Genomic DNA, 13,061 nt, shown 5'->3' on the forward strand with positions numbered 1-13,061 from the left:
CAGTACCCACACTGGAACCCTCCGCTACTGTCTTTCTCCACTTAAGCATCATTTAGCTTAAGATGGAAGCAAGTGAGTTACTTCTTGAGTCCTTAAAACTTCAGCCTGGGATGGAGATTATTCATCCCCCCAACCGCTGTCCCGCAGCAAAAGGACGAAGGCAGAAGTGCACCTCCCAAGCCATTTCATAAGTAGAGGTGCAACATGTCTGAAAATTGACAAGGAACTCTTTTGAGAGAAAGAAGGAAAATGGGGAGATGCTAAAATATAATGCAACGCATAGACATGGGGGCAACCCCTTCCCTCGGGAGGCTTGATTCGTCGTCTGTAAAGCGGGGGTTTACCTCCAGGTCCCATGGACGTTGGTTCTTAGTCCGCCACAATCTAGGCTGCTGTGCGCTGGCTGAGTCCTAAATCAACGGTTAAATGAGAATGAAGAAATACCTGTTTCCTAAAGGGGTTTTAGGCTCCGATGAAAGAAAGAAGAGGTAAACGCCGCAGCACAGCGCTCGCACAATAGCGAGCCCGACCGCGGCTTGCTGCCGGGCAGGGGTCCCAGGGCCCGGGGCGGCGCAGCGTGGGGGGGGGGGCGGGGCCCCGGGGGAGCGGGCGCAGCGCGCACCCGGGCCCCGGGGCCTGCCCCGCCCACGTGGGGCCGCGGCCCGTCGAATGACTCGGTGCAACGTGGTGGCGGCGGCGGCGGCGGCTCCGGCTCGGGTTCTTCCGGGCGCCGCAGCTTCCTGCCGAGCACCGCGCACCGCGCACCGCGCAGCCGCCTCCGCCGCGGAAGCCCCGGGTGCAGGCCTCGGCGCGGGGGGCCCCGGGCTGAGCCGCGCGCGCACCCCCGCGGGGCCCGGGCCGCCGACCGCACGATGCGCGCCGCGCCGCCCCCGCCCCCGCCGCTGCTGCTGCTGCTGCTCGCGCTCCTGGCCGCGCCCGCCGCCCGCGCCCGCAGAGCCGAGTCCGCCGCGGCGCCGCAGCCCCGACCCGAGCGCCCGCCGCGGCCGTCGGCCGGCCCGGGGCCCGGGAACGCCACCCGCACGGGGTCTGGGGCGCCGGCGGGCGGCGGCGGCGGCGGCGGCGGCGGCTCCAACAGCAGCGGCGACGCCCTGGTGACCCGCCTGTCCAGCCTGCTCCGCGACCTGCCCACCCTGAAGGCGGCCGTGATCGTGGCGTGCGCCTTCACCGCGCTGCTCATCGCCTGCCTGCTGCTCCGCGTCTTCAGGTGGGTCTGGCCGCCCGCGCCCTGCCCCGCCGGCCCCGCGCTCCCGCCGCACCTGCGCGCACCGAGGCTCCGCGGGGGAGCGTCCCGGCCTGGCCCGCGGGACCGACGCGTCTGGTTTCGCCGCCTTTAGCAACGGCTCTCGTGAATCCTGGATCCTGAGCTCCGCCGATCCTTAGTGCTAACAGTAGCGCCACCAATTCGGACAACGAAGCATTCATATTTACACGGAATTTATTTTTATACCCATTTGACAGATGGAGGAAAAAAAAAAAAAAAAAAAAAGCCCGGGAGAGGAGGGGTGGTTTATGCAAGTAGACTTAGCGGTGGTGGTAGAATTTGACCCAGGTCCGTGTGCCTTTAACTTACCCACCTTACTATTGTTCCCTCCCTTGCCTCTGCGCCCCCTCAATGCCCCAGCTGCCTTCTCCCTCTTCCTTCCCTGTGCTGCCAAAAAAAGCAGTGTCTAGCGCCCGGTGATGTGCCCAGGACCTGTGTTGGATGTGCGCTCGGCGCTGGGGATTCCAGCTGGACTCCAGGATGCTTGGTGACCCTGGGTGGTCCCAGCGACTTTCTGTTGGCGGGGGATACCGATGGAGAGGCTCTCCGTGCTCCTGCCTGAGAGCTTGCCCCCTCGAGACTCACAAGGGCCTGAGGGGTCTTGGAGAGGCTTTTGTGGGTTGCTTAAGTTCAGGGAGAAAGTGTCTGGGCAATGAGGAAGGAGGACCTGGGTCCCTGGAGTCGAGGCAGAGCTACCTGGGATGCCAGGAGGGCGTCCCAGAATGCCCGGGAGATCCTGTTTTTGCAGGAAATGAACCAAATGTATCCTGTTGCTTAGGCGGTGCTGCTGGGAAGTCTGGGTGTGTGTGTCTGTTATTCACTGCCCACCGCCCCATTCCAAGTGTACACAGCGTCCTTTGCTGTTTGATCAGCTGTTGGAGGTTTGGGGCCAGGGGCTGGCTCTCCCCGGGGGAACATTTTCAGCATAGCAGCGGAAACCAGACCTGGAAAGGCAGGGTCTGGAATTATCTGTGGAGGTTTTGCTGTTGCCATGTGATTCCGAGTCAAGGTGTTTCCTTGTGGGTCTGTAGGATTAAATGTCAGAGGTCCTGAGAAAATGGGGAAGGGGGTGCTGTGTTTCCACATCCATCCCCCCATCCCCTGCCCTGGCATAGCTCACATTCCTCACTGTGTTGGCCTCCTCTGTGTGCTTTTGGCATTGAATTGCTGCCCCCCTCCTTTGCCCCATCCTTTCCACTGCCCTCACTCCTCTACTTAAAAACTTCAGTAGCTCCCGGTGTAGCTGTCACCTGGGTGTGGCATTCAGGGCTCTTACAAACCCGCCCCAGCCCATCTGGCAGCCATCAGCCAGCCCTTCTCAGCCTCCTTGCTGCCACTTGCTTATTTCCTTATTCTCCATGGCATAAGCCTCTGCTTTCCCACTCCCGGGTCAGTTTCTGTTGTGTATCCGCCATGAGGGCACCAAGGCCCAGCTCCCATGCTCCTTCCTCTGTGTGGTTTTTGGGACATCCGAGTGAGGCCCTTGTTTCCTTTTCTGGCCTGCCCCAGCCCTAGCCTTGCGCATCTTCTGCACAACCCTTCTCACGCTGTGCTGGGTGGCTGGGTTTAGTGCCAAGCTCCCATGCTCAGCAGACAGCCCTGGGGGACACGGGTGTCCTGTCCTCCTTGTGTCTCGGTGCCTGATGCCAGCCTGGCATTCAGTGGAGGCACCTTTACTGATTCCGGATTGTTCAGTTGGAGGTGAGCTTTGATGCCCGGAGCAGCTCTGAGCATGGAGGTTTGAAACATTTAGCTCAAAATAGGCCTCCCAGCCTACAAGGCAGTGTGCTTTTTAAGAAGGTATTTGAACTATTTTGCCAGTCTGCTCCTTATTACCCAGGGGTGGAGGAGAAAAGCAAGCAGCATGTGGCCAGATGTGAGCTGCGTGTTTGAGGGGGGCAGGGGGAGCTGATACTCAGCCCTCATTGACTTGTTGGCACAGTGTTGGGAGGAGGTTCTGATTTCACAGAAGCTGGTTATGTACATGATCTACCTCTTCTTCCAGGGAAGATGCTGTTGTTGGGGTGAGTGTGCAGGTGGACCGCTGCCACTCTAGTTTCTGATGCAGACAGGAACTCCCAGCATTTTACAGCTGGAAGGGGCCTCAATGACACACATTGAGCAGAGTTAGTTACCCACCCACTAGTTTAGAGAATCTTCTAGAACGTGGCATAAATCTGTGGCTGAGGCAGGGCCCATGCCCCATCTTGCTGTTGGTCTGTACTGTGGCCTTTCCTCTTCCATGGTCCTCAGCAGGGTCAGTTCATCAGGACTCCGGACCACCTGCTGCCCTGGCTGAGTGTCCTGCTTTCCTTTAGTCACTGAGTCCTGGCCATTCCACCCTTGGTGTAACCGCGAGGCTTTCTGGCCTGTGCTCACATCTCTCCCCCTGTGGTAGTGCCCCCACCTGCCAGCATTTCGGCCTGGCTTGTCTCCCCACTTCTTGTGTCCAAGTCATAGCAAGAGCCTTCATGTACACTGCTGTTCTTGCTGCCAACCCTGTCCCTGCCCATCTCCCATCCCTGGTCTCATCCTTCCTCTGCCCATCTGCACCCCCAAGCACAGCTCCTTAGTCTACGGACAATGCTGGCTTTTCATCAACAGGGCCCTGCCTCACTCTCGAGCCCCCTAAGTCGGCTCTGCCTGCAGCTCCAGCCCTGCTGGGCTTCCAGAGGCTCTCCAGTGGTATCACGTGGCCCGGGACCTGCATGTCTTGCCCCACTCTGACCCTCTGCCTGGGGTCTCTGCCACCATGACTACAGGGCCAGCTCATTGCCCTCCTCTGTTCCCTCTGAAAAGCTTCCACAAAAAAAAAAAAAAAAAAAAAAAAGAAAAGAAAAGAAAAAAGAAAAGCTTCCACAGCCAGGAGTCCAGGGCTCCCAGAGCATACTGGAGTTTTGAAGTTCCCATGTGTAGTTGTAACAGCCACTGAACATATGTCCCTCTGCTTTCCAGCCTGGGGGCTCCCAAGAGCAGAGCTGGACCTTGATCATTTTGTGTCTCTCTAACACCAGGTAGCCTCCAAGCACATGCTGGCATCTAATGAAGATATTTTTAGCAAATGAATGTTGAACTCGTAAGTAATTTATGTTACTGATCCTCCTCAGAAAGTCCTCTGTGACCAAATGCATGGCTGATGCCGGAAGCCTGCGAGGTAGGAATTTGCTTGGATGGTGACCCTCCATTTCCTTAGCAACGCAGACCAGGGAGGAAGAGTATAGTCAGGTTACTGCTTATAAAGCAGCAACCCAAGCCCATTTGTCTTTTCCGTGAAGGAGCTACCTTGCCAGACAACAGAAACAATGTGGATCCAAGGAAACTATTAAAATTGAAAGCACAGAATATATGTAATAATGAAAAAGATATATACGTTTTAAAAAAGATTTTATTTATTTACTCATGAGAGACACACAGAGGCAGAGACATAGGCAAAGGGAGAAGCAGGCTCCATGCGGGGAACCTGATGCGGGACTTGGTCCCAGGACTCCGGGATCACACCCTGAGCCAAAGGCAGATGCTCAACCACTGAGCCACCCAGGTGCCCCAAGATGTATACTTCTTAATGGAGCAGTTCCATCCCCCAGGTACACATGTTTTTCATGTACTATATCTTTCTTCCAATTTTATTCATTAGAAGAGGAAGCAAAGATGCATGGCTAGTGAAGTTCAGAGAAGTTCTGTTTGGTAGTGAAAATATTTCGATAACCTAAGTAATAATTGGGTCTTGGTTAAATAATTTATGGAAAGTACGCAATACTGTACAGCTCTTAAATATTGTGACTATGGGGGTGCCTGGGTGGCTCAGTCAGTTGGGTGTCTGACTTTTGATCTCAGCTCAGTTCTTGATCTCAGGGTCATGAGTTCAAGCCCCGTGTTGGGCTTCGTCCTGGGCATGGCACCTACTTAAAAGAAATGATGACATTGATCTGATACTATATATTATCAAGTGGAATGGGTTACAAAGCAGCATATTTAGGGCAGCCCGGGTGGCTCAGCGATTTAGCGCCACCTTCAGCCCAGGATGTGATCTTGGAGCTCCAGGATCAAGTCCCATGTCAGGTTGCCTGCATGGAGCCTGCTTCTCCCTCTGCCTGTGTCTCTGCCTCTTTCTTTATGTCTTTCATGAATAAAATCTAAGATTTAAAAACAAACAAACAAAAAAACCAAAGCAGCATATTTAGTATGATTTCATTTAAATAATAAACATATGATGAATATGCAAAGAAATTCATGTGTGCATGCACATTTGTGGATGTGGGTAATTATTATTTTTCAGGTCATGTTTTTACATGATCTGAATTTCTGTACAATGGGCATATGTTCATTACTGCTCTCCCTGTCTGTACTGTTGGCTCCTGGCTGTGTCTTTGGATGTGCCTTCCTAAGGACCTGTATGAAAGAGTCTGGGTTATACATCACAAGTGAATTTTTGGGTCTCAGGGCTGCTCATCCTTGATTTTCTTGAGACTGTACCAGTCAACCCTCCCTCCTGCAGTGCCCAAGGGTTCTCCCGTCAGAGATGGGAGATGCTTAGTACCATCTGACTTTCTCATTGTTCCAGTTAGGTGGTGTAATTTGGTCCCATGTTGGTTTGCTTGGCATTTTCTCATTTTCTACTGAGATTGAGCAGCGCCCTCTTTCCTGTACTTATTAATCAAGCACATCTCTCCATCTGCAGAATCCTTGACACCTTTTTCATGTATCTGAATAATTAAGGAAGACTGTTTTAAGACTGGTGGCAAAATGGAAGGAGAGAAAGGCAGTTTGTATGCAGGGTACCCTCTGTGTGTGTGTGTGTGTGCGTATGCATGTGTTCACGTGCCCCTCTCACCCATGTCTTTGCACGCGGTTCTGCACAGCTGGCAATGGGGCTGCCCCCCAGGTCTGATACCTGATATGTTTCTCTGAGAGCTAGAAGGAAATCAACAAGGAGGCTGTGTCTAGGAAGTAGAAAACTGCAATTCCTCTCATTTTTGATGTTTAGAAATATCCAGTGGATTGCGTGGAGTTGGGGATGGTACAATGTAGCCAGGATTGTGCCCCAGGTGCTTTCTCTCTTTCTTTTTTTTAAAAAAAGATGTTATGTATTTATTCATGAGAGACACAGAGACACAGGCAGAGGGAGAAGCAGGCTCCCCACAAGAGCCCAATGTGGGACTCGATCCAGGACTCTGGGATCATGCCCTGAGCCAAAGGCAGATGCTCAACCACTGAGCCACCCAGGTGCCCCTCTCCACCTGCTCTCTGGGGTCCAGCTTTACCCTTCGAGATCTGGAAGGAGTCTGACTTGACTCTCTAGCACCTTACGAACAGAACAGGGCAGAGACAAGGCAGGGAAACCATTACCTCCACCACGACTCTCCTTTTCCATCCTGGCAAGCCTCTGAGCTCTGCTGCCCAGGCCACATTTCTCCCAGATCTCTGCTGGCTGCTTTCCCAGCCACTTCTTATTTCAAAAGCTTTGTAAAATCCTCTTATGTGGAAGGAGGGTTTTGGTGCTTCCTGGGGGATGGGCAGGCAGTTGAATCCTAGGTGGTCTGACACTGCCTGGCTGTCCCACTTGCATTGGTGGCAGGTGTGTACCACCACGTCCTGAAGGTGTTGGGACTGCAGAAGCTCATTTACTTTCCTATGCCAGCACTTTGGAAAGGAATAGAGACTTTCCTGCTTATCCCAGATTCTCCCAATTTCCCATCATCTGTGTATTTACACTTATAATAAGAACAAATGTTATTGAGAGAAAACGTAACAGCTTCATACTTTTTGGGATTTGGGGAGACTTAACCATTCTGACATGTTTTTAGTTATGGCTTGTTAATATGAGAATATTATTTTATTTTATTTTTTTTAGAAGATTTTATTTTATTCATGAGAGACATAGGCAGAGGGAGAAGCAGGCTCCCCATGGGGATCCTGATGTGGGACTTGATCCTAGGACCCTGGGATCACAACCTGAGCCAAAGGCAGATGCTCAACCACTGAGCCACCTAGGCGTCCCGAGAATATTATTTTAATAAACCAGAGCTTGAAGTGGAGCGTGGTTAGCAAGCGAAGTCACTTTTTATGAGTTCAAGAGAGATTCGGGAGCTTGTGTAGTGTCAGGTTATTTTTTGATGATGTGACCAAGGTTTTTTTTTTTTTTTTTTTTTTAATTTTTTTATTTATTTATGATAGTCACAGAGAGAGAGAGAGAGAGGCGCAGAGACATAGGCAGAGGGAGAAGCAGGCTCCATGCACCGGGAGCCTGATGTGGGATTCGATCCCGGGTCTCCAGGATCGCGCCCTGGGCCAAAGGCAGGCGCCAAACCGCTGCGCCACCCAGGGATCCCTGTGACCAAGGTTTTGAATTGAGGGAAAAGCTATAGAAGTGAAACCTATTTATCCTGATTTGATTTTAATTTTTAGTGGGTTTTCTGCTTGATTGCTTTTCTCATTTCATTGAGATAAGATGGACGTAGTGCTTTGTAAGTTGATGGTGGACTGCCTAGTGGTTTGACTTACATTTATTATGAAAGGATTAGCACGATAAGTTTAATGAACATCTGTCACCTCACAGAGGTACTAAACAAACAAAAACATTTATTTTTCTTTATGATAAGAACTTTGGGGATCTACTCGTTTACCAGCTCTTGGGTACAAAGTACAACATCATGTTTACATTACACCCCTGGGGCTTACTGTCTTATAACTGGAAGTTTATACTTTTTGGCCGCTTTCATCCAATTTCCCTCCCACATTTAATTTTATATACCACAGAGAAGAAAGAACATTAAATAAATCTAAGACAGCAGAAATACAGATTAAAAAAAGAGTGTAGAGTGGTCCTTTGATTCTGTTTTCCACCAAGTTAAAAAAACAAAGTCATAGCACATAGAGGTTCCCTCAAATTGTTCTCAACCAGCGAGGACTTTTGCCCTCCTGGGGTCACTTGGCAAATGTCTGCAGATATTTTTGATCGTCATGACTTGCGATGAGGGATGCTATTGGCATCTAGTATTTAGAACCAGGGATGATGCAGAACATCGTGCAGTGCACAGGGCAACCCCTTAACAAAGAACAGTTCAGCCTGAGATGTCAGTAGTGCCAACGCTCCCTGAGAGTCCGGGCTGCAGGCTGTTGGTTGTCTGACGTGAGCGGTTTACTGAGCCTTTCCGGGCTTTCACGGGCTAGCTCTAATTGCAGTACATGCCTCCGAGGCCTATCGGGATTATTTAGAATGACATGGAGTCAACCAAGCCCCTGGCTCCCTGTTAAATAGCTAAGTGTCCTATTATATTTAAAAATACAGACCTGAAAACAGATGTAATTTATACCAGACCTTTTGGTCTTGCTTCTGCCTGTAAATGAGGATATGGCCATATGGCCAAAGTTGTCAGGCAGGTGCATCTGCCTCTGGGCCTCTTTCAAATGTAATTGGTGACTCTTTAACCTGCGTGAGCCTCCCTGGACACGGCGGACCCTGGGTGGAGGAGGTACCTCATGACTACCCTTATAAATGCGCCTGTGAGGATCTGGCACCTGTCACCTCTTTCTTCTATCAGATTGGAAAGGGAGAAAAAAAATCCCTCTTTAATTTAACCCTGAGCCCTCTGCCTTATATGGCTTCTTTACCCGTAAACTCTCATGCCCACAAATGCGTTGGTTTCACAGGGCTTTGCAAACGCAGATCCTTCTTGGCACACGAGGCACCCCTAGGGTGGGACTCTCCCTGTTAGCGTCTACATAGCACACTCCTGGGTTTAAGGAGAGAAAGCTTCAGGGGTTGTGCTGGTATTTTAGTCTTATGGCTGATGCTTTAGTTCTTATTCTTTGCAGAGGGAATTTCTGGGACCATGAATTTAGAATCATGTTGTCATGGTTTCACTTAAAAAAAAATCTGTGCTTAATCTAAGGGTGATCTGCCAGGAACCTGGACTTGGTATTTATTTTCCCCTGGGTGGGGCGAGGGTTAGGGAGAGGAAATCCATGCCCACTGGCAAGTGTGGAGCAGAGAGAGGCTGTAGCACACAGAGCTCTCCTGACCTCCCTCCTTCTACTCCATTGTACAGATGAAGAAACTGAGGCCCTGGAGGGGGAAGGGTTTGTTGAGGTCATCCAGTGAGTTTGTAGGAAAAGCAGAACTAAGGCACAGGTGTTCTGATGCTCAGCTTGGTCCTTTCTGGGCCTCTAAGCTGCGGTGGGCTGGATTTTGGTCTGGTACAGCTGGGTCTCTCCACCAAGGACCCAGGAGAAAACGTGGCTGAATGGATGGAGCTTTCTTTTCACTGTGAGCATAGGGGGCACATGCTATGGGGAACACCCCAGAGGCTAAGGAGCTTCCAGTTCAATCTGGGAGGTGGGATAATGCTCTTGGATGATTCTACTGGGTAGGTAAGAAGGACTCCAATTCAATTGGGGAAGGATGTATCAAAAGTAATATTTGCAAACAAAAGTATAAATTGCAAAAGGATGGCCTCAGGTGCTTTGACTGGGGACAGGATGGTCTGGGAAGGAAAATGCGGGAGGAGGAGGATTAGGCTTGGTGCAGGGATAGGATGAGGAAGTTCTTCCTGGACCAGATGGCCAAGCAGGATTTGCCATGGGGAGGGTTGAGGAAAGGGATTGCTTGGAAATGGTGATGATGTGGGACACCTGGGTGGCTCAGTGGTTGAGCGTCTGCCTTTGGCTTGGGTCGTGACCCTGGGGTCCTGGGATTGAGTTCCGCATCGAGGAGCTGCTTCTCCCTCTGCCTATGGCTCTGCCTCTCTCTCTCTCTGTCTCTCAAGAATAAATTCTTTAGTATATGTGCTGCCAAAATGAGCACTAAATAAAATCCTTAAAAAAAAAAAAGGAAATGGTGTTAATAATAGTAGCAGCTGATCCTTATTAAGCCCTTACTATATAGCAGGCTATGTACTAAATGTTTTCTCTGCATTTCCTCATTCCTATGATCGGTGTGCCGCTGGAGCCTCTTCAATTTACAGATAAGTAAATCAAGGCACAGAGGATGGAGTCTTGCTCAAGGCCAAGCAGCTGGGGAAGGGTCAGGGTCTGACTTTGGAGCCAGCGGTCCCCACCCTTTCCTTTCGCAGCTGGATTTTGATTTTGGAAGATGCAGATTCTAGTTGTAGGATACGGGGACTTGTATTGGGTCAGAGGAGCAGATGGAGTAATCCAAGTGCTGCTTTTAGTACTGCCAACCCTGCTAGGGGTTTCATAAGTATTTGCTGAGTGAGTGGGTGAATTGGGATGTGGTTTATAGTGGGGACTCAGGATGGCCACGGAGATAGGTAGAAGGTGCCGGAAGGACAGGTGGGGAGGACTGGATGCCTGAGTGGATGAACAGAAAGAGGGAGAGGGGAGTGTCAGGGAGTTCCCTGGAGGTCCTGGAGGAGGGCTAAGGTGAAGGGAGTGGTCAGATAGGGCAGAAGGGGAAGCAGAGGATGGTGTGCTGTGGAACTGCTCACAGAAGTGCCAGCCACACATCCGGACATCTGGGCCTGGGGTGAGGAGGTTGGGAGCTTCTGTGAGAAGTGACTGTCCCTGAAGTGGGGGTGGTGGCGGTGAGTAGTGACATTCCCACGTCTCCTCTACCATGTGACAGGGACAAGTGGATGCAGAAAAGGTTGCTCATGACATATGTCCTAAAGCATAGTGACCTCAGAGTTTCCAAGCTGTGGTTGGGTCTGCAGGGTCCAAAAGTGTCCCTCTTGGCCATCTTGCCACTGCCCTTGAACCAAGGGAGCCGCTTCTAGAGGGCACGTGTTGCATGCCTTGCTTCCCTCACCTGGCACCTCATACAAAAACTAGGAGGACCCAGCCCTTTGCAAACACACCTGGGAGCCGGAGAAACAGGTCTTGGTGTATTTGTTGTACTCATGTTGCATGTGACTCTTCAAACAGGTTTAAATCCGGGGAGTGCTTATTTTGTCTTGAAAGAATGAAAGTTGATGTGTCCCTCAGGTATTGACAGAGGGAAAGAGGAACAAGTGTGGAGAGCAGATGGAGGCCAGAAGCTGTAGCGTTGTTACTGGAGAAAAGCCCTAAGGCTTGTGATTGAGCTCTTTGGGGTTGCGTGGTCCATGTTGTATGATCTGTGCTTATAGGAACTGTAAGCGCGCCCAGGGCACAATGTGCATTGTGTGCTGGATGCCAGTGTCAGGCTCAGTCAGAAATGGCACCTTTCTGTTAACCCCAAGGGGGTGGTGCCCAAAGGGGAGGGAAGCAGATAGGTTGTATAAATGACTGGTCCCCTTAATCAAATGAACTGCTGGTGAGCAAGTACGAGGAAGACCTCTGGTGAACAGGTGTATCATTCCATCTTGCTGGGCTCATGATCTTTAGTTGAGTTGTTCAGTATCACCCATGCTTGGCGTCTGTGACTATGGCCAGGAGAGTCAGGGGTTGCAAACTCATGGTCCCCAGATGAGTTCTTTTTGTTTTGTTTTAATGTGCACAGTGTTTTTAACAACTGAGATGGTTCAGAAGTCTTTGCATAAAAATCTAGGTCTGCTTCTCTGGACAGATCAGAATATCTGGAAACACAGGGCCTGTGTTCCATGTGACAGTAACGGGGGGCATCCGTCTCGGCCGGGCTCTTGAGCACCGTTCCTTGTGTCTTTGGCTCTGAGACAGAGGATTGGTTGTCCTGTTTGTTCAAATGTTTGTGTCACACCAGACCTGCTTCCTGGGTTTCCTGTGTCCTGTGGGGCTCTGGGGCACTTGAGGTTGTTGTTTTTTTTTTTTTTTTTGACATGGTGCTTTGAGGCATTGTGCTTGCCTGGGATCTGGGTGCTGGAATGGAGGAGCCCTGGCATGGTGGGGAGGGTGCAGTGCTGGCACAGGGGTAAGGTGTGGAGGTGCTTCTGACCATGTCTGGATGGTTCTCACTGTGTTCTGGATGGTTTGACCAGAACCGTCCTAGGGCAGGGTCCCTGGTGACCCTGAAGCTCATGCTGCAACTGGAGGAAAAGCTGTGTCTCCTGTAACTGAACGGCAGATGCCCATCTGGAGCAGGGCGAGACAAGGTTCATATTGCACTGGGTTCACCGCATTCAGTGGCTGGCTTAAACTACTTTATTTTTTATTTTTTAAAGATTTTATTTATTTATTCATGAGAGACACACACACAGAGAGAGGCAGAGACACAGGCAGAGGGAGAAGCAGGCTCCATGCAGGGAGCCCAATGTAGGACTCAATCCCAGGTCTCCAGGATCACGCCCTGGGCTGAAGGCGGCGCAACAACCACTGAGCCACCAGGGCTGCCCTCGCTTAAACTACTTTAAAAAGAAGGTGTGGGGTGGAGCACAGAGGCCCCCCAAGGCAGGGTGGGAAGGAAGGTTGGACTTGGGAATTGTATCCTGACTACCTGCCATGGTGGGAGGCAGTGGTGGCCTCACCGCTGGAGCTTGGAGTCACCCCTACTGATTGCCCATTCTCCAGGGACCCCGTTGTCATCCCTGCCTCTCCTGGCACTTGCTTCCCTGCAGGGAAGCTGCAAGGTGGTTTTAGAATTGGGTTCTTTCTTTCTTCAAGTTTCCTTAGTTTTCTAGGGAAGGCTCAGTTATGTCTTAGGCTCTGGGGCCGCAGGTGCGGAGTAGAGATCAGAGTGAAAAATGGGAAAAGCCTCTGACCCCAGAGCAGAAGCCCCACCAGGCATGAAGGCTGCGTGGCCGCTCAGCCAACTACCAGCAGCTGCTTGATCTGGCCTCCCCCTCATTTTGTTCTCATTTTCTTTATTAATTTTTCTAAATGTCAAAGGGGACATATGTCCTCTGTGACAAGTAGTGTGGTTTTGGCC

The 13,061-nt window shown here is 51.1% G+C and overlaps 1 protein-coding gene across 1 annotated transcript in view; it reads left to right on the forward strand.

Annotated features, from left to right (window-relative positions):
* The first annotated feature begins 872 nt into the window (after positions 1–872).
* The window catches only part of FAM174B (family with sequence similarity 174 member B), a 43,002-nt gene continuing 30,813 nt past the window's right edge, over positions 873–13,061 (forward strand). Inside the window, exon 1 of the mRNA XM_038532750.1 lies at positions 873–1,225. Coding sequence (XP_038388678.1) covers positions 873–1,225 — 353 coding nt within the window. The remainder of the gene's footprint in view (positions 1,226–13,061) is intronic.

Source organism: Canis lupus, chromosome 3 (assembly GCF_011100685.1).
Source record: "Canis lupus familiaris isolate Mischka breed German Shepherd chromosome 3, alternate assembly UU_Cfam_GSD_1.0, whole genome shotgun sequence".
Taxonomy (NCBI): Eukaryota; Metazoa; Chordata; class Mammalia; order Carnivora; family Canidae; genus Canis; species Canis lupus.